At 35.1% G+C, this 21136-nt stretch overlaps 1 protein-coding gene across 11 annotated transcripts in view; it reads left to right on the forward strand.

Moving 5' to 3' along the window:
- SOX6 (SRY-box transcription factor 6) overlaps positions 1 to 21136 on the forward strand; it is a 369092-nt gene that overhangs the window by 188208 nt on the left and 159748 nt on the right. For all 11 annotated transcript variants that reach the window (XM_079307926.1, XM_079307922.1, XM_079307919.1 and 8 more), the window contains one exon: positions 9380 to 9469. In XM_079307926.1, the coding sequence (XP_079164052.1) occupies positions 9380 to 9469 (90 nt within the window). The remainder of the gene's footprint in view (positions 1 to 9379; positions 9470 to 21136) is intronic.

A 21136-nucleotide genomic window follows, 5' to 3' on the forward strand; every position in this document is an offset into this window, starting at 1 on the left:
GGGTTTAGTACAGAGCTGTACACATCCTGGCATTCCATCTGCAACTTCTTGAGCTACTAGGGAAATTAATTTTTAAAAGAGAGATGCTCCATGTCCAAAAAACATATGGTGCGTGATTTTTTTTTCCAGAGCAGTTTAACAAAGACACATTTAAATATTACACTCTTAATACTTGTTTGAGTAATAAGGAGAAGAATGCCACTTCAGCTCAGAAGTATTTGAGAAGAGTGAATGCCAAAGATGAGAGTGAATTGTTTAGGGTTATAAAAAGGCTGTAACAATGTACAGAGATATGAAATTATGAGAAAGAATAATTAGGCCATATATTGGGAGACATTTCAAATCTTTTGAAGACTAAGTGAGCTGTGATGGAGCTATGCTGAGTTCTAGCTCAGATATTGGCTTAGTCTGTTCTTTTCCACTCTGAGAAAAAAAAATAAGAGAAAATCTAGAGCTGTTCAATAAAGAAAGATGTGAGGATGTGGAGGCAAAGAAAATAATGAAAATTGAGATCTGCTTCCATTAATACAACTTATCTCCCTTCCCAAAATAACAAGCATTGCAAATCCTATTGATTTCATTACTTTGCTAGTATGTGCATAGCAAGAGACAGGAAAATAAGAGTATCATTCTCCTTTTTCATATCAGTTTATATAGTCTTTTTGCTGGGGATTGCAAGCAAATTGTGCTCCCTTTTTCCTCTCTATCCCTGATTGCTGTTGTTTAAACCCTAAAGGGACTTTCTCTTGTACATATTATATGTTCACTTGGAAAGTAAATAGAGGTGCAGATATTTAGAGGATAGGTGAGTACATGTAATATACTGTGTATTACCATTGTAATGCAAATAAGGAAATAACTTCAATGAATACAGCCAATCTAACAGTAAAATACAGCTTATCATAGAATGGAGATTTTAAGTGGAGGAATGAAATGTACATGTAATTTTAATAGACTTAAAAGATATTTCTCTTGTACTAATATGCCAAAACATTGCATCCAAGCAATTACACTGACACATGAGAAAGCTTCTTTTGACATACAGAGTGTATTGTCTAGTGCAGTGTTCATGAAATTAACATTTTCCTGAAGTAATCATATACAATTAAGTGACCAAATAGTTCTGAGGCAATACAACTGTATTTCACAGGAACTAAATATATTTCTTCACACTGATCCTGCATGTTTTAGTTGAGCAGTCATTAGCATGTTTATAATGGTTCTAATTTAGCACAACATTTTCTGAATTTCATCCTTGAGTCATTTACAAATTGTTCATATTGAGTAAACAAAGGAAACAGATTGCATTTTATACTTAGTAATTTATCTGAAAGAAGAGGGGAGGGTTAATTGTCTGAAAGTTTTGCTCTGTTTGGGGAAGTGATTCTAGTCTTGCCTTGCTTGGCACACAATGCCTTTTTCCCTCTGTTCTAAGGGGGAAAGGAAAAAAAAAAGCAGAATGGAGGAGTGAGTAAAATGAAGAATTAGGAGCAGGACAAGATTTGCCACTCCCAAAGGGGAGTGTGGAGCAGAACTGGAGCTGGCACGAGATTATCTAAAACAGTTGGTGCATTCCTTAATGATCAAGTGCTTGAGAAGGCCAGCTCTCTCTCACAGAGCATCTGTGTTGATGTTTATATCAGTGCCCTGCTGTATGGGAAAAGCATGCTTTCTCTTGTTGCTTTTCTAAAAATAGTATGGCATATAGCATTGTATGAGTTATTTTAAGAGAACAAAAACATTTGCAAGGTTAAAGGTCCTGCTTTTTAATAAATAAATAAAAATAAAAGTCAGGGCTGTATCTTGGGCTGTTCTTTTCCATGAAATTGAAACTCCTTTTTATCTAGAGTTTTGCACTGGGCAGAATTCTGCTCTTTGCACTACAGAGTTCCTGTTGAAACAAACCATTTTAGGCAGCATTGGTAAAAGTTCAGACTCAACAGTTTTTCCCACTAGCTACATCATAAAAAGCAGGTCTGGAAACCACCCCCAGCTAAATTCCAGTGTTTCTGTTTAGAATGTCTGTTGTTTCATGTGAGATCTAGACCATTCAAGTAGTGCAAATGAATTCAGAGGAAAACCAGAACATTTTAATGCCTAATTATTTTTAGTGATCTTGGAGAGTTTTAATTAAAAGTTAAGAGACCTCTCCAAGCTCTTACGGTTCTAATTTTATCATATTGTGGAAATCTTGTCACTATGAAAAAATGTGCAGCAATTGGCAGATCTGCCTGGTTCCCTGTCCTAAACCAAACAGTGTTTGGTAGTCAGATCTCAGTAGCATTTCTATCATTGATCTTGCAAGAAAACATCTATGGTGAGCTCACTGCCTTCTGCATATAATTGAATTTAGGCAGTGCTTTTTGCTTTTTTTGTGTTTGTTTGGTTAGGTTTTGTTTGTTGTTTTTTTGGTTTTTTGTCTATTTTTTTCCCCTCTCCTTTTTAAACAAAAAAAACCCCAAAAAACAAAAACCCCCAAAAACCCAAAAAACCAATTTCTGCATAGTTTGATAGTAAAGAGTCAATATGAGAGAAGGGAACGAGTGACTGACCAGGATTATTTGTCTCCTTAACATCCCAAGCAAGACATAGAATTTAGGAAAGGTTTTATTTATTTGTAGTTTGCAATAAAAAAAAAGCAAAATGAATTAGCACATTTTCCTCTTCTAAATGTCACGCTGCTCATTTTTATGTTGTGACTGTGTTTTTTGCTTTTCAAGAACTTGAATTTGGAGAACTTATTGTATTGAGAAATTCTTGAAAATTTTGCCAAAGAGATCGATTCACTGGCTAACAATGTGTTGAAATGCCTTATATTTTAATTTTCTGTTAGACCATGACAATTAATTATGATACAAGAATGGTGTGGAAATTGAGAAGGATGAGATGAGATTCTCCTGACCTGCTGCTCCACTGACAGCAAGATTGAAGTCAAGCTGCTTATGAGCAAGAGGCAGTGGCAGAATATTGCAAATAGGGATGTTAAGCCTTCAGGCTGATTTTTGATTAGTTTTGTATTGTTGCTGTCTCCTTTTATTTAAAGTTTATCAAGACAGAAAAGGAAAATCTGTGTTTGAAAGAAGAAAAAAAGGAACTATGGCAACAAAAAATCTATTTTAGTAATGTTACACAAATGTTACATCTTTGGATTAAAACAAAATAGATGTACCATCCAGCAGTTAAGTTTCTAATAGTCATGGTTAAACTACATTTTATTTTTCAAGTAGTGAATGAAAACATGAAGTCCTTAATTTAATTTTGAATTTTTCGAAGATAATAATATTGTATTCTTTCAAAGTGAATTAAATTAACCTTTTTCTTTTCTCTTTGATACTGAAATGTTAGAGTTTGCATATAATTTTAAAACACATAACATGAACCACGAAAATGAAGAAATATTTTTATGATTTCATTTTATACTAGGTGGTTCTTTATCTCAAGGAGATCTGATTGGCAATGAACTCACAAAAGACACATAAACAAGCTGTTGCCATGTACTCAGAGAGGAATAAATATCTAAACTAAACATAATGCTAACTAAATATCCCAACTCAGGTGTATTAAAACTCATGACAGGTTTTTAAAAGACATACTCAATTTTCTGAATATTTCACAATTTTAATATCTGGCTCTAATAATAGCAACAATGGACCTGGTATTTTAGTTTAATTGTAAGTAACAAAGATTGACTAGAGTAAATCTAAATTCTGCTTGACTATTATTCAGAAATTTCTGCACTGGTTTCATTTAGATTTTTCTACTCAGAAGATTTCATATTCTGTGAAAAATATTGAAACAAATCTTCCTCTTTTAAATCTGTGATGTATTGAATTATTATTTTAGATATCATGTCCTTAGTTTCACCCACCTGAAAAAAACACTTTTGCACTTGAAGCATGGGGTGAGATATGCAAAGGTGCAAGAGGAATCAGGCCAAAAATGGTAGTCACTGTAATGTTAATTTGCAATTTAGTTGGTTTTGGGGGAAAAAAAGCCAGCTCTCATGTAAAAGGAATCAAGTGCAATAGGCCTAGTAAGCACACAAATGTCTGTCACAAGGAGTTCATAATCTTATTTAACATTCTTTCAAAGAAAGAAAAGACCCACACAATACTTTTTCTCAAACAAATATTTCGTAGGTGCTGACAGGCTAATTCCACTTGTGCTGTTTTTCTTATACAGACTTGAATGAGGCATGTGAGCTCATTTGACAAAGGCTGGTCCAAAGGACACCTTTTCTTCCTTGGAGCTGAAGGCAAATAAATGCAATGAAGAGTAGTTTGGGGAATATAGAACATTAGAGATGAAGGAACTTGCAAATTGATATTTAGTCCCAAACCCTGCTCAAATGTGATATTTTTATTTTTAACAATATCTACTAAATTATAATAGGATGTAACTATAGACTTAGTCCTGAAATAGAGACAAAGATGCCTTTAGTTCTGTAGTGTCATTCTTCTGAAGTGCAGAAAAGAACTTCATCCTCTTCCTACTGTGAATCTGATCATGTTTTAGAGCATTTTCTCTTGCAGCATGCCTGATTTCTCTTCTAAATCCTCTACCTTGTCTTTCCCAGTCTCTTTCCTTGAAATGTAACAATTCAGATGCACGTAGAAATATGTCACCTATACCTTTGATTGAATTATATTTCTGTATTGTTTATGAACTTGCTGTGCATTTGCAATCATTATTAATAAATCAATGTGCTTTTGTCTTCTGTCACAAAGTAATGTGTGTATTCAAAAAGAATTGTATGCAAAGCAAGTCATGTTTTAGAACTCATATCAATAATAATTAGCAGTTTGCAGTATTGTTACAACATGTTTTGAGGGAAGCTTATTATAAAAGAAATAACAAGGCACTGCACAGTAGAAAGAATAAGACAGTTCAGTTGATCACTGGCATAGGTGTTATAAATATGCCAGTCTGTACTATAGTGTTTTATTAAGTCTCAAAAAGTCAAAGCTGATTTGAAATAATAATGTCTGACAGTCAGGGCTTTGAAGTTTTGCTGCTGCACTCTCACATTTAGGTTTTCTTTTATGTATGACTTTACCATAAAAAAACAAAAACTCACACATGGCATGAACGTCTTTTTTTTTTTTTTTTTCCTCTGTATTTCAAAGAAAGTAATAGGAGGCTACTTCAGCGAATTAAGAAAAGAAAAAAAAAGGAATAACCCCCCAAAATCAATGAGGATGGGTACAGGCCACTGTCAGGTCATACAGTATTCATGTAAGCTATAGTTGGGGTAACTTCTTGAAGAATATAATAGTGAAATTAAAAGGGGAAAAAAAACCAGAACTGAAAACAGGGGAGAATAAGGATGAGACAAGAGGCAAAAGCTAGTCCTGATTCAAACAAGATGACTTTCATTCAGTCAGAAGAACTTGAGAGCTTGGCTGTGATAGCTAACACGCTCGTTCTTCATCACCAGCCGTGCAACAAAGAGCTGGATTCCATCCATTCCATGACTGATTGATTACCCAACGGACAAATGTTAATTCTTTTCATCGATGCTTTGTCATTGTGAAGAGATCCTTTTCATCTAACACCTAGGGTTTTTTTTTCCCCCCTCAGCTTTTTTTTCCCCTCACTGATTATATATATCTTTTAACATCCTCTTCTCATTCACCTTTGCAAAACTGTCATGTCTAACAAGATTCTCACAGTACTTTAAACTCCTTTAGTTTACAATTAAAATTGCTAACTAAGTATGTAACAAACCGTGATATTAAATAATACTCAATGATTTAATTTAGTCATCATAATTATACTTAACCTGTTTGCTGTCCTTGAAGGAAATTTTTTCCTAGTTGACAAGAGAAGAATATAAAGGAAGAGAAGCTGTGTGTTTTTTAATAGAATAAATTGCTCCGGTGCAACTTCACGAGTTTGATCCTACATGTGCCAGTAGAAAATATGTTACTTTGCAGCATAAGCCTAACTGTGGCTTATAAAGTCAGTGAGAAGAGCTAAAAATGTATAAATGCTAATTTCTTTCATTGCTTCTTTTATAATTGTCTTTAGCAAGAGTACCCCTGAATTTTGAAAATGTCGGGATGCACAGGGTTTTGGAATGGTGCAGAAGCAGTGCAGGGAAAGTGATGCAGTGCAGATGTGAATTCGGGCTCCTTTCTTCACTGCTCAGTGCTGGATTCCAAGTCGATGTTTTGTTTCTATAATGAATCAAATCAGAAAATGAGTCAATATGGATGAAGACGTTTTACTGATGTCAGAAGAAATCTCTGTATATTTATATGATTTTATTTGATTTTATATCTCCGAAAAAATTAATTTTCAGTACAGAAAGGAAAAAAAAAATCCCCTTCTGATTCACAAACCTTTTCAAAATGTGTGTTTGTGAACACAATACAGAACTTGAGGGGAGTCATGCCTTTCAAGTATAAGCCTTTATATTTAGTTTTGGGTCTAATGTGGAGGACCTTCAGAGGGCTTTTAACCCCATATTTTAAATTTGGAAAATTATGCAGGATAAACATAGTAATTGAAAATTTACAGGATTTTCACAGTGCTGCTTTTACAATGATATAAAAAATTTATTAAAAGGCTCATTGTGTAATCATTTTTGTAATCATCCCAATAGCAAAATACAGTAGCTATAAATTGTGTGGTCAGATCCAGAACACGGAATTTGAATGAGATAGGGGTGTTAAAAGAACTCTTTCTTAAGGAATTTTTCAGCCATTTGAGGAGAAAAATTCTAACTAGCAATGTGATTATATCAAAAAGGCACACAAATAGACCTGTTTTCCAATCTAGCTCTTTCCCAGTCTGTCTTTAGAAATACATTTTTTGCCCTTACATAATATAAGAACACTACAGATAAGCATGGGTGTTCTTAGGAACAGTGAGGGAAGAAATAAAAGAAGTGTTTTGAGGAAAGTATTTTATCAACTCCAGTAAAATGCTAGTTATTTCTTTTTTTTCCTTCTTTATTGGAATCTATTTTTGTCTTTGTGTGAATTGAGGAAAGCATCTTAGTTAAAAGCAGTAGAATATATAACTTAGAGCAAACATCAAAATAAAATTCTAAAGCTTTTTTTTTTTTTTTCAGGGATCTGGGGTCTGAAATTTTGGCAGGGGAGAAACACAGAACCCTCTTTTTAAACTAATCATGATATCACAAAAAAGGACAAATTATAATGTTCTATTGATAATTGATGGTTATTTCTTGATTCTCCTATTATCAGGCCAGAACTCATAAAAGTAATAAGTGCCTGTAATTGTTAAAAGTAAATTGTTATTATATAACTAGTATTTTAACACTGCCTATTGCAACTTACAGCTCCTTAATTTTGTCTCTTTCATAGAAAGATATAATTAGTAAATAAATTAGCTTTTCTGCTGAAATATTACTTCAAAAATATTTATGAGCTGTGTTGTCTTTCCATGGAGGCTTGCATGGTAAAAATGTGTGGCAATTAAAACCTGATCTTTGATCTCTTGATAGTTATAGTTTGGTTTGCTTTCAACTGGTTTTTGTTTTGTTTGGGGTTTTTGTTTGTTTATGTCAAATGAGTTACACTAATGATATTTTAGGCTGAAATTACTTGTACCCTTAAATACAATTGGCCATATGACTATTTTCTTCCTTAAACTTCTCCCTAAGCCTTTAACTCCTCCTTTTGTGACCTCTTTGAATGTCTCTCCTCCCTCTGAGTATTTTTGGAATCCTCTGAAGCAGAACAAACTGTTACCCGTTGCAATGATATGATCTGTGTTGCCATTCTTAAATCTGAGCTTTTTGCTTTTGCTTTCACATGTGTGAGTGCTTCTGCTGGGACTGCTGAAATGAGAATTTCAGCTGCGATTTGACCTTAGTCTGTCAGTAATTCAGTGGAAGTTAAGTTAGATTGAATTTTGCCTTCTCCTACAACCCGCTGTTAATTCGTGACTGGAGTAGGACCAGTACAAAAATAATCAAAATTTGGATTATTATTTGGTAAACTGGGCCTAAGGGCTTATAAGGAGCTCAGCACAGACATTATTGGTGAGTCTGCCTATGGGTGAAAGTTAAGCACAAAGAGTTTAACAGATTTTATTATTGCTAACTGGGAAGGAAAAATAAGTGTTGAGTTGTTTGTGAAGTTTTCTTGATAATTGTTTAGTAATCTGAATTGTGCTCCTTAAAAATAATAAAAACCCCACATCACATTAACCACAGAATCATAGAATGGCCTGAGTGGGAAGGGACCTTAAAGATGATTTTATTCCAACTCCCTGCTGTGGGCAGGGACATCTTTCACTACATCAGGTTGCTCAGAGCCCCATCCAGTCTGGTCTTGAACACTGCCAGGGATGGGGCATGCACAGCTTCTCTGGGCAACCTCTTCCAGTTCCTCATCACCTTCACAGTAAAGAATTTTCTCCTAATATCTAATCTAAACCTGCTCTCTTTCAGTTTGAAGCCATTCCCCCTTGACCTGTCACTATGTTCTCTTGTAAACACTCGCTCTCCATGTTTCTTGTAGGCTCCCTCCAGGAGAATTTGCAGTCTTGTAGGCTCCCTTCATAAGAATTTCTAGCTTAAAAATCACCTTTTCTAGGTATCTGCAAGGTTATCTATAATTTAGACATCAGAGCAAACTAGTTTAATTTAGGAACTGGAAAAAACCTTTAAAATTTATTGAAGTCTGTTATGCTCAATATAAAATTTTGTTGTGGGATTGGGATGTGATCACTAGAACCTTTCTAGGGCCAATCTTTTACTTTCTCCAAAGTGTAATGACTTGAGTGTCAGTTTTGCCTACAGAAGGCCTCCCAGGCTGGGGCAAAGCCTTGAAATGCATTCTGAAGTTCTTGTCATGAGAGCTGATCTTCTAATCATTGCATGTTGTTTGTAGCGTACAGAGAAAATTTCTGATACTGTGAACATCGAATATGTAGAGTGCTTTCATGAATTCCATGGAGACATTATGTGAATAACTTCTGCATTGACATGGGTATAAAAATGGGTTTCAGATGTCACTGTGTGCCAAATTTCCAAAAAAAGCTACTAAATCTTCATGTATAATTTCGAGTGTACAATCATTCTCAAATGAAAAAGACAGAATTCGTATATACATTGGCAATCTATGCATGTAAATTGGCAGTTAGCATGCATAAATCCTCAACGAAGTTTTCCTTTCAATTAGACCCTTGTTAAATCCATAGTAACTCCATTAACCTCAGGGGAATTACTTTGGATTTAAAATGCAGTTAAATAAGAACTCTGTTTGGCTGCGAGATCATTTCCTTTCTCAGCTATGGTTCGACTGGTACTGGGAGAACAGTTTTAAAATGAAGGTGGTACCTGTTTTCCTGTAAGAATATGTTTCATAATTCTTTTTTTTTTTTTTTTTTGTTCCCTAAATAGATTCATCCTGTATGGAAAAGCTACTTTCTAAAGACTGGAAGGAGAAGATGGAAAAATTAAACACAAGTGATCTCCTTGGAGAAATTAAAGGTATCTCACTAGATCAAATTTTAAATGTTTGCATATATTTTAAGAAGGGGATTGATGATTTTTGAAAGTTCAGAAAAAGTAATAGAAATAGCTGTCATGACTAGAGGGTGCCATGCTTTCCAGGCAACTCACCCCAGTTTTTAACATTTATCTTCGAAATGATGGATGAATGTGCCAAAAAAGATGGAGTATGTCACAATCAGTTATAGGCAGTATCAGGGATAGTATCACAAAACACCAGGTGAGTTACATTAATTCACTGACATCAGCATAGATCTCTGAGCAGAGGAAGAGGAAGAAATGCAGAGTTACCAGTACTTGGTACTACTTCTTCCCAGTTGCAGAAACTGTGTGTAGAGATAGCTTTCAGGTTATAAAAGGTGGTAATTGTGTCATTGCTATTCTTTGATTCAAAATTGAAAAATATAATTGGTTCTGTTAATGCCGTTATGCAGAGAAAGAGCAGGTCTGGATAAAATTTGGGTCTTACTGAAATCAGTGCGAATTTGTTGTATATGTGGGCAATAATTTCCTGTATTCTCCTTATTTCTTGAGCCAGCATGCCAGGAAAAGTAGAATTCTCTTGACAATTAAGTACTAGCTAGAAAACTTGAAGTGTTTTTCCCACCCATCAATTCTTCCATGCATTTTCTTAGTAAGAATAAATTCAGTGTTATTGATTAAGCAACAAATTTAACATGTACTTTTTTTGGTGCTGTAAGAAGGGGTCATAACTCCACATGCTTGAGGAGTATACAAAGTTCCCAAGATTTATTTATTTTCATTTGTACAATTTTGTTAAACTGCAACTACATAGGTGTGGAAAGAAAGAGTCATGTTCATAATATTAATAAATGCTTTCTGTAAAATTCTTTAATGTAAAAAAAAAAAAAGTATTCTATTTGATGAAAATTGATGCTTAGGGATTTAAAATTACACCGGGGAAATTCAGGATAGTTCAATTTTTTTTACTTTTTATTATACAAATAGATGAAAGATTGGCTTTTTTTAATAAGTAAGTTATAATTGGTTCCTTCAGGACCAAAAATCTATTGGATTCTCCTGATTTTTCTGGTAGAATTGTGACAATCCATATATGTTAGGTAAGAAATCCCACAGTAATGTCAGTGACAGACCATAGCATAAAATTCTGCAAGAACATGTTAAAATTGACTGCAGTAAAATCCCCCAAAATTGTCTTGAAATCACAATCTATTTAAAGTCATATTGTCTCTTAATAGTGTGGAAAACATTGAATGCCAGTTGAATTATTATTGTCTATTAATTGCAAAATATAGCTACTTAGTCTTTAAATAGAAACTACTTGAATGCTATTAGCGAATCAAATTTAAAAGAGGTGCCATCACTAACAATGCAGAATAATGTTCTTTATTCTTTTATATGGCACAAAATGCTTTCTAATGGCTTCTCATTTATTGAAAAAGAAAGGTTTGTTTCTCTGGATTTACGTCGCTCCTCTTGTTTTCTTAGCATATATGTGTTCTCTGCAGAGTGAGTGGGTAGAGTTCTTGCCTCTCATCCTTTTCTCATCTACCTACAAAGCACTCTCACTCACATTTGGAAGAATTCTCTACTACCTTTTCCAGGGGAATAGCCTATTAGCTGTATTAAAAGGATCATCAGATTAGGCTCAGCACATTTTATGTGTTGCTAGTCCCTCAGTTAGTTTCCACATCCTGTTTCCTGTGTAACCTGTCCTTAAGTTGTCACAATATCTGTGATATTCATCCATGCTGCTTGCTGGCTTCCAGCAAGATGAGATGCTGAATCTTTGCTACTGCAGCTGCATTTAATTTTTTAAAAATAGGACCAACATGGAGAACAAGTAATGGTTGCTGTTATGTTGTGCTCTACACTTCAAACCTCTTGACAAAGGCATTAGTGTGGTTTTATAGAAGAAGAAAACTAGGTACAGGGTTACACAGCTGGAGTAGGAACAGGTCTGAAGTGGGAATCCTTCCTTCCCTTTGGGCTCCCAAACCCATGGCCTAACCACTGTCTCCAGGCTGCTTACCTCTGAGCCAATAAAACCACTATTAACCCAAGAGTCTGCTATTAACTTCTATTAGCATTTGTGTACTTTAAATCAGCTCAGAATGGAAGAAACCAAAAACCCTGAAACAAAAAAACAACCTAGTACATGGCAGCATGAAAGCTTGATTACATGAAGGAAACAAAACAAAGTAGGGGAATCATATTTTAAAATAAATCCTTTCATTGTTCAAGGTGATAGATTCCACAATCATGAAGTTCATTTTCATAGTGATGATTGAATTTCCATCAAGGTAACTGGCAGGGCATTCTGAGATCTGAAGGAACTACATTTGAAAACCTGTTGTCTTTGGGAGATCAAATATATTTTTTCTTAATTTCCATTAGATGCTAAATAATTTTATTGAATTGCCCTTGTGCAGAATTTCTGTTCATATTATTGAGAGCCTAACTTAAAGACATGAAATGGTGTGGTAAAAATAAATAAATGAGTTCATTAGGGAAAAAAAAAAATCCTGGTTATAAGAAAGGAAGGTGTGGTCCTGTGAGGAGCTGCTCTTTGCACTGACTGTTACTGGGAGTTGTTTATTTTAGAGAGAAGGCGTTGTTCTCACTGAGGATAACCTGAGCACATATTCTTCCTCTGTGTCTGCACAACCACAGCCCTCCCCCTTCAGTGAAAGACTAGCATCTTGGTTGTGGGAAGGCAGTTCACTAAGAATCAGTGCCAGAAAAAAGGATGAAAGCAGGAAAAAAAAAATGTACCACTGACACAAACTGTTTCTATTCATGTTTGGGAAGCACACAGACAAGAAGAAAAGATAATTGGCTGAGAGAAACAAATAAAAACGGTATTTTCTTGCTTTACCTTCTATATTTAGAACACAATAGTGTTAATCAAGATATAATTATAAACTATATCTATTAATTCAGACAATAGAGGCCAATACAAAAGTAACAAACAGTGAATAATTCATTTTTTCTCAGTGTGGGATTGTTCCTGTTCACAATTACTCTTGCATAGTGTGCTTCACTTGTAAAATTGCTTTTTCTGAGTTTCTTTATTAGGATTTCAGTTATTGATAATGGTCCAGATTCTTCCTTGAATTCCAGCCAAACAAGCCATTGACTTCAGGGAGGTTGCATGAAACTGAGGAGAATCTGGCAGAATGCTTTGTAGCCAAATTCCAGTGGTTAAATAAGCCTGCTTGTTCATTTGATATGTTTATAAATGAAACACATAGGTCAAATTTTCAAAGGTCTCTGAAGCAGTTGACCTGAGTTAAATGCCTTGCTCACCTGGAAAAAAAAAACCCTGAGCTGTCTGTGCAAATCATTAGATTGTATGCTATTTGCCAGAGTGTGCATGCAAATAGATTTATTTAAGGTATACAAGCAATTTGTTAGGCTTACATCTGGCTTTTGCAGTATTTGGTTTCTTTTGTATAAAAATTAGGATCAGGAAATACTTTTCATTCTAATTGTTGTTATTACATATTTGAATAAACAAAGTGGGGCAGGGCTCTTTTCTTGATTTCCAGATATTTGGGTGCTCAGAGCTCTGTCCTCACCCTCCCTCACTGCATGTATTTCTGTTGCTTGGTTATCTAGCTTTTCTGCAGCAGCCACAGCTAGGCAGAGTAGCATCATTTATCACTATACAGAGTCTGTTTTAAGTTTTCTGTTTCTGTTCCAAATATAAATCTCTGGAATAGCAGGTCTTGCATGCATCAGGCAGTTGTCCTACTGAAATAGCCTGCAATGGTCTTTCTCAGCATGCAGAGTCTTTGAAGATCAAATAAGAAAGGTCAGTCTCTGAGTAACTTAAGCAATGCTGTTATCGTGGAAGGGTCAGAATTGGTCTAGCAGCCTGAGAGGAGAGTGACTCCTGGGTCAGCAGCCACTGTGCTGCAGGTTAGTCCTCTGCCTTCCATCCGTGCTGTTTACAACTGGACTCAGTATTTATGGGCATTGTGACTTGAATGTCACATGCTGTCTTTGTACAGTAGACTCTATTTTGGGGAGGTGAGAGATTGATGTCCATGGCTTTATCCAGCACACAAGGCTGTTTCCATTATGCTCCCCGTGCTTATCCCATCTCCTTTTATATTTGTATGAGTCTAAACCCTGTTTTTTATGGCATGTGCACATTTAATGGCATCAAAATGTTTGGGTAGGTGGGAGGCAACATTCCTGTTTCCTAGGAAAAGTTGAATTTAGTATGATGAAACAACTTCACCCACTTGATAGCCTTCTTGTAAGATATCCACAAACAATTTTGGAAAAGGTATTTGTCCCTGGTAAGAGAACAGGAGAGACATGAGGAGGTGTCTTCTATGAGCATTTTTTGTGTGTATTAATGACTGGAAGAGGACAGTGAGGCACAACTGTTTGAATCCAGTAATTTAACACTCTCCATTTCTGGAATAGTCTTGGAAAGAGTTATGCATGAATGAATCCTTGAGAAAGTTGTGGTTTTTACAGTGAATTAATTTTTTAAAAAACATGCATGGTTTACAAAACATTTTTAAATGTTAGTTTTCCTTCTATTTCATAGAATTTGTTTTCACAGATGAGCTTTCAGGTGTTCCTTGCTTCACTATATCAAATGTGAAGTCCATTTTGAGGAAAATAAATCTGTTTTTATTTAGCCCTGATCAACACCGTAGTCTGAATTTGTAATAATTATTTTTCAGTATAATTGCTGAAAATTCTTTCTCATGAAGTCTAAGGGTATATAACAGTCTGCTTCATAAATATGTATAAATAAATATATATAAGTCTTATATCACAGAGGCACTCAGAGGTTTTTAATTATGTCACTTTGTATGGCTATAGACATTTCAAAGCTCCCCTTTGTGCTCTCTGTTATAAACATATTTTATTTCTTTTGAAGTCTGTGTGATATACATACTAGCAATTAAAAACCCAGCTCAGGCTTTGAGACACAAGGTCTTCTTAATTAAAACTCAAACAAAAGCTACAAGCAGAAGCCCCACTATATGATTAAGATCTAAAGTGTTATGATACATTAGAATCATTGTTAACTGCTAGGATTTAAAAAATCAATACACAGGAAAAAGAATCAACTGGTTCCAATTAGTGAAACCAATGAAAACATTCAACTAAACAGCACAGTCCAGAACCCCTACACCCAAATCCTCAAGAAATTGGCCCTGATTAGGAATATACCACAGGCTATAAAGGTTTTTCATAATGAATTTATTGCCATGATCCAATGAAGTGATATATTTATCTTTGTGTTGCAGCTCTCCAGATCAGAGCAGTACTTTTGTTTTGCCATTACTCCAGCCACTAGCACTTTGTCTAACATGGTACAGGGGCTGTGCTTCCAGGTCTAACCTGACCTTCTAAATTAAGACATTTGAATGCCTGAATATTTCATAAGCACTTCCAACAGTTAATGTTTGCATGCCCTTTAGTCAAATTTGCTAGAACAAGGTAATGAATTCCAAAAAGAAAAATATTTTGGTTTAACTTACCAAGCCCTATTGTATATATTTGTTGTGGTCAAGATGCCACCACAATTAGACTAATCACCAATATGAAACACATTCCACTATATTATCTAATTTTTTTCTTGGCTTTTTTATTTTTAATTTAAATATGTTTCTTCAGAGTCTGGATTTAAACATACATACCCCCAGCTGTACAGAGAGAGAGTAGTTCTGTGGAAGAAATTGGACTGCTCATTGTACATAGTGATAGTGTTAAAATTATGTACATATAATCTTGGCAGGATTGAAAGTGTGTTTATCACATTAAAAAAAGCCAAACATTTTTGTTGCTCGAATCTTTTGGTGAGAGGTTTGTATTTCAGTGCCACCTCTCACAATCATGCCTACTTCTAATGTTGAAAGTTAATGACTATTACCATTTCTAGTTCTTAAAACTCCAGAACTATAAATTATACTGTAATCAACCTTTCACATAAATCAAGTTTTCCATATTGTTGAATATATTTAATAAAAAACATCAAGCAGGATGCATGCCCTTTGGTTCCAGGCACACAAAGAATTTTTTGCTTACCACAATCACAGAAATCTATATGTTTTTTACCTTATCAGTGTATATTTCTAAACTTAGCTATTCAGAGGTCAATGCATGAACTCTGTACTAGACTGAAATAAATTTGACAGCCCACTTATATTCTGGGTTTTTTGAAATATGTCCCAAATAATGTTGTAAGAAATAGTATCAACTGTTCATGGGAAAAAGCAACAAGATGGATAATGATGCTAATAATAAGGAACTAAAACAGCAATACATTTCTTTTGCGTATTAGAACAGACTGCCTTCTTGAATGTGATCCATTTTTTATTTTTTTACAATTAGTGACAAGAAAATGTACGGTATTAAAATGTGTTTATTTTCAACTGCCATCGAATTTTTTTTCAGCAGAAAAGAGAGTGCCTATAAACTAAAACTCACAAGTCAGTTTTCTCCACTTTTTAAAAAAAATCTGCCATTTTCCTCTGTTGGGAGGTTGTTCTGGTGGTGTATATATATATATATATATATATACAGATTTTCAGTATATCAGTCATTGCTTTCTGTAATAAATACAGGGCCTTTAACTGCAGTAGAAATGCTTCTATGTTAAAGAATGTATCACTGCTTGGAACTTAAAACCTTCTGCTCTGAAAGTGGATGTCAGTGGCAAATTTTCTTTTGACTCCAGTCTTAACTGCCAATGAAGTTTCTTACCTTCAGTAAAATAAAACTCCTAGTGATGGCTAATATACAACCTCTTATGGAAAAGGAAGTGTAGATATAGGTTTGCACTGTTAAAACAAAAGTGGGAGCTCAATTTCTTGTATTTCATTATGCTTCAGGGCTTTTGACATTTTGTTGCTGTAGATTTACAAAGTCAAATTCTAACAAATTGATGAATGTCAGCATTTATCTGACAATTTATCAAAAATACAAATAGCCACAGCACAGAAAGGACCAACATTTTCTGGTCAATTTGGATGCTGTGGAAACCTCCACATGTACTTTTATCAGTCTTTTGTTATTGGTGTTTCATGTTCAGGGAACTTGAGATGCCATATAAAGAACACAATGTCCTGTAACATTCTGTCCCTGGGCACTGTTCAACCTGTGGAAGGGTGTAAGGAAAGGGCAAACAAACACTAATATTTCCTCAGTATGTTCTTCCTATTTCCCACAAAATATGATCAATGGGTTGCTCGATTCAGAGGTGGTAATCTGAGTTTAATGACCCTTGATAGAATTATCATCATTGAACGTGTCCAATCACTTTTGAACCCTTTAACAGACAGCTGCAGAGTCTGTGGGGATAAGCTCAGCAGTTAGCAATATGGTGTATATTTGCACCTAGTACCTTGCAGGTGTCCCCTAGGTCTTGGAATGGACATCCTTAGAATGAACTGTCCTCTGTTTCACTACACTCTGTCCCTTTTCCAGGTTGAAAAGTAACAGTATATTTATTTATTCTTTATATGAAAGCTTTTCTGCACTTTGGTCACTCTCCTCAGTCTACTTTGCAGTTAGTTAGGAAAGAAACTTCTTGCATAAAATTATCACTTTCTGAGCTACATCAAACTTTGGCACTGAATAACAAGAACCTTTGTGGTGATCCTTTTCACTTTCAGTTGGTTTTAAACCCCATTTCTGAATGGAAGGTTGTGTCTTGAAGTGGAATCTTGATGTGCAAATATTGTGTGGTAATGAGGATGTCCTGATGATACCGTAGATTTTTTTTTTTTTTAAGAGATAATAGAAATACCTTACTGTAAGCTTAACAAACTGTGAGGTGAGTCAGAAATGTCATCTGCAAGACTCAAGGCACACAGCATCAGTATTGAGAAAAAAATGAAGTAGGAGCACATTTAGTAACTCCCCTGCAACTGATAATGGCAAGAACATAATGTGCAACCTGACACAGCCACTGCCTCACAAGGCTAAGCTCAATGAGGAATAGAAGAAGAAATACAAGAAGGGCTGTCCTTGTCCCCTCTAAACAAGTTGACCTTTTAGAAGAGGTTAATTATCAGTGTTTTTTTCAAGATATCTTGATTTGTTTAACTGTGTCACCTCACTTAGGATCTGAGCAATGACACCTGACAGTTTTCTGCCAAAGGGCATATCCAGCCAAACTGGGCTCATTTTCCTCAGTTTCACCTCCTCCTGCCAACATTAGAGTGATTTCAGGCTAATCATGATCCCCTTGCTCCAATCAGGTCATTTATGATACTGTCACCTTACTTGTTGAGTGAATTAATAACAGTTCTTTTTCTTCTTGAGATGTTTATGTTTGGTTAAAGTAAATAATTAATCTATTTTCCATTTTAACCCATTTTTTTTGTTTGTTTTCTTGGGGTTTTTTGTTTGATTTTTTTGTTTGGTTTGGTTTGGTTTGTTATGTACTGCCACTAGAGAAATTTTTCAAAAATACTGTAAAGATGAAGTGCCATCAATCAATTAATACCAGTATATAAATTTTAAAGAAAATAGAGAGATTTATTGAAATAATTTCCGTAGAAATTTTTCTGAACTGAGGGAACACAAACCTATGAAGGATATAGCCTGCCCTGATCCTATCAATTCATTGTAGGTATTACTCTCTGTGATAACAATATTAATAGTTTTATAGCCAACAGCTTGATCAAAACTGGATCTTTGTCATTAGTAACATGGAAACCATGTTATTACAAACATGTCTTTCCTACCCTTTTTTCTTTTAATTGCTGTTAGTTTAACACACATATCCTAATATTTACCAGTATCGATATATTTTAACAAAGTTTAATATTAGATGTATTGTCATAAATGTTCTTGAAGAATTATCCAAGATTAAGCTGAGACCTGTTCAAAAGGTTTGCTTAAAATTTGTTGCCCCATGAATAGTACTAATGAGAGGCTAACACACTCATGTTGGGAATGAATCTTCATGTCTATTAAGATTTGTTTGAACAGGTTTCCATCACAACAGGTGCACAATTACTTTTTGAGTAAAATATTATCAGCCTTCCAAATTAGCCAGGGCAAAATGCAAGTTGTCTGATTAAATAATCAAACCCAATCCTTAAAATGCACTTGATTTCCACAGGAATTTTAAGATGCTAAGTCCCAGTCTATCAGTGAAACTGTGATTGTTTGCAGCATGCAAGTAGCAGCTTGTAGAGTATCCTGTTTGGTGTGTTTTACATAATTCACCCTGCATTATACAACACAAAACCACTAAAAAAGAACATAATAACGGGTTTTACTTCTAGTAAAACAATTTTAATCTTCCAATGAAGGTATTATAATTGTGCATTAAAATCAGAAAAAAAAGGTGGGTTTCTAATGGAAAATAGTTTGAAAGTGTTCTGCATTCAATTAGGAGGCACATCAGTTTGGAAATATAAACCCCAATGTTCTTTTAAAATAATTTAGTTTATGAAGAGGGAGGGACTAGAGGAAAATCCTGTGAGTCTGAAGTGCAGTTTGCAGTGTGGGGATCACATATGTCACCAGTTACCAAATAGCTTAGTAAACACAGTAACTCGGGGACCCAAGAAATGGGTCAAATCTGAAACAGAACATTCAATATGAAGGGGAAACTTAGCAGTGCAGCTGTCAGGAACAGGTTATGTACAGGTAACTGTTTGTTTTCATATCTGGATCTGTTTGTCAATCAAGGAATGCAATGAATCAGGAGATGGGATCTCAAATACAAAACCACAAAGTCAGAGGCAGCATCTGGAGGAGCTCCAAGCCACAAAAATTAGGGAAGAAACACAGAGGGAACAAAAACTGTAAATGCTTGCATGGATTCTGCCTCTATATACATTGAATTTAAATAATTGTGTTGATACATCAGTAATAATAATTGCTGATAAAAATTATAGTCCTTATTTTGGGCAGCAATATGTTTTACTAAATGTGAAATTAAATGCAATTTGTATTAATTAGGGATAATATGAAAGTATGTAAGCGGTTGACATTTCCGACATTTTTAAACACACTACTATGTGTGAAGATAGATCTTTAGCATTTGTTTTGACTTGGAAATAGCGTGGATTGATATATGCCCCCTAAGTATTCTGTTGATAAGATTCCAGTTCTAACCCCTGAGATCAGAAAATTATTTATAGTTCACTGCAGTTTGAAATTTAATGATGGGATTTGATCTTTGATGTTACTATTTAGTAGACAATTGTAGTTCTCCCTAAAAACTGGAGTACACCCTTAGTACAGACACTGAACCAAAATCTTCTAATTGCAGGTGGACACTCAGATTGCAAGATTTAAGAAGTCAGTGCAGTTTATACAGATATTGTATATAGGCTTACACAAATAAATTGTTCTATATGTGAGGAAATTTACAGACATCAAATCTCAATTGATAACATCAGAAGAACAGGTTTGTTAAGGAAGGTCAAGAAAATTAAATGGGCAGACCTGTTCTGTGGCTTAATTCTTAATCCTTAAGAATTGTAGAGTGCCTGTTGGCTTCTAATTGAAAGTTTTACCTTAATTCCCTTCCTCTGGTGCCAAGACACATTTGCTTATGGATTGTTGGGATTCTGCAAGAGTTGCAGGATGACTGTGGATGTTTTTTTAGGGAATATATAGAATAGAATAGATGTATAGAATTCACTTCTGGATGTACTAAACTGATCCTCCTATCTGGTTTTTGTTGTTGATGCTGCTGTCTTCCCCTCCCAGGGTTATATAGTGTAATTTTGTGCCTCTGAGACTTCAGCCAAAGATAGGGTGCCTACTTCTGAAGGATAAGGGTTTTCCTAAAAGGAAATACTTAATCCTATCAAGTTAAGGTCTGCCACTTTTCAAGGTAGCATGATTGACAAAGGGACTCTGTGTCTCTGCATGCTCTCAGAAAACATATCCCACCACCAGACAGATATCAACATTTGGTACTTAGAATGGGACACAGTGAAAATTCTTCTTCTGCTGACCTGGAAAACCCACAGTCTCTATACATAGCTGAAGTTCAATGAACTTGTTAACTAGGTGAGGTTCTTCTCCCACTTTGCCTGTTCCTGTCCTCTTCCACGTGTATTGTTCTCAAAACCACTGAGAAAAATGCTTTTTTGAACTATAGCTGCAACTACTGAAAAGGGCTATGGTGACCAGCAGCTGACAGAATATAGGTGTTAATTGCTCAGCAGCTGAATCTGCCATAAAAAAAATTCACATTATGACATCCGTGTCTGTGTAAAATATTCAAATACACTGAACACATAGAAAGTAATATAAAGTTCAGGTTTGGAAGTGAGAGAAAACTGAAGATTGATGATTTGGAAATGAATGGTTTTTAATTTGTTTTAATGAAATAGTCTTCACAAAGGACAAAATCTTTCCTTCCAAAAGGCTCATTTCAACACTTACAGCACAACTGGCTTGGGCCCTGAGCAACCTGATCTAGTGGAAATTGTCCCTGCCCCTGGCAGAGGGGTTGGAGTGGGATGATCTCTGAGGTCCCTTCCAACCCAAGCTATTCCATGTTTCTGTGATCTCTTAAAGAATAGCCCTGCTCCTCAGTTACCAAAGTCAGGTCATGCAGACCTGCTGGCATCACCACTTCCAGGGCTGGCACTGTGGCTCCTGTTCAAAATTATAACATTCACAAACTCAGTTTTAAGAGTTCACTTTCTGTGG

The sequence above is a fragment of the Erithacus rubecula genome, assembly GCF_903797595.1.
Source record: "Erithacus rubecula genome assembly, chromosome: 6".
Classification (NCBI taxonomy): Eukaryota; Metazoa; Chordata; class Aves; order Passeriformes; family Muscicapidae; genus Erithacus; species Erithacus rubecula.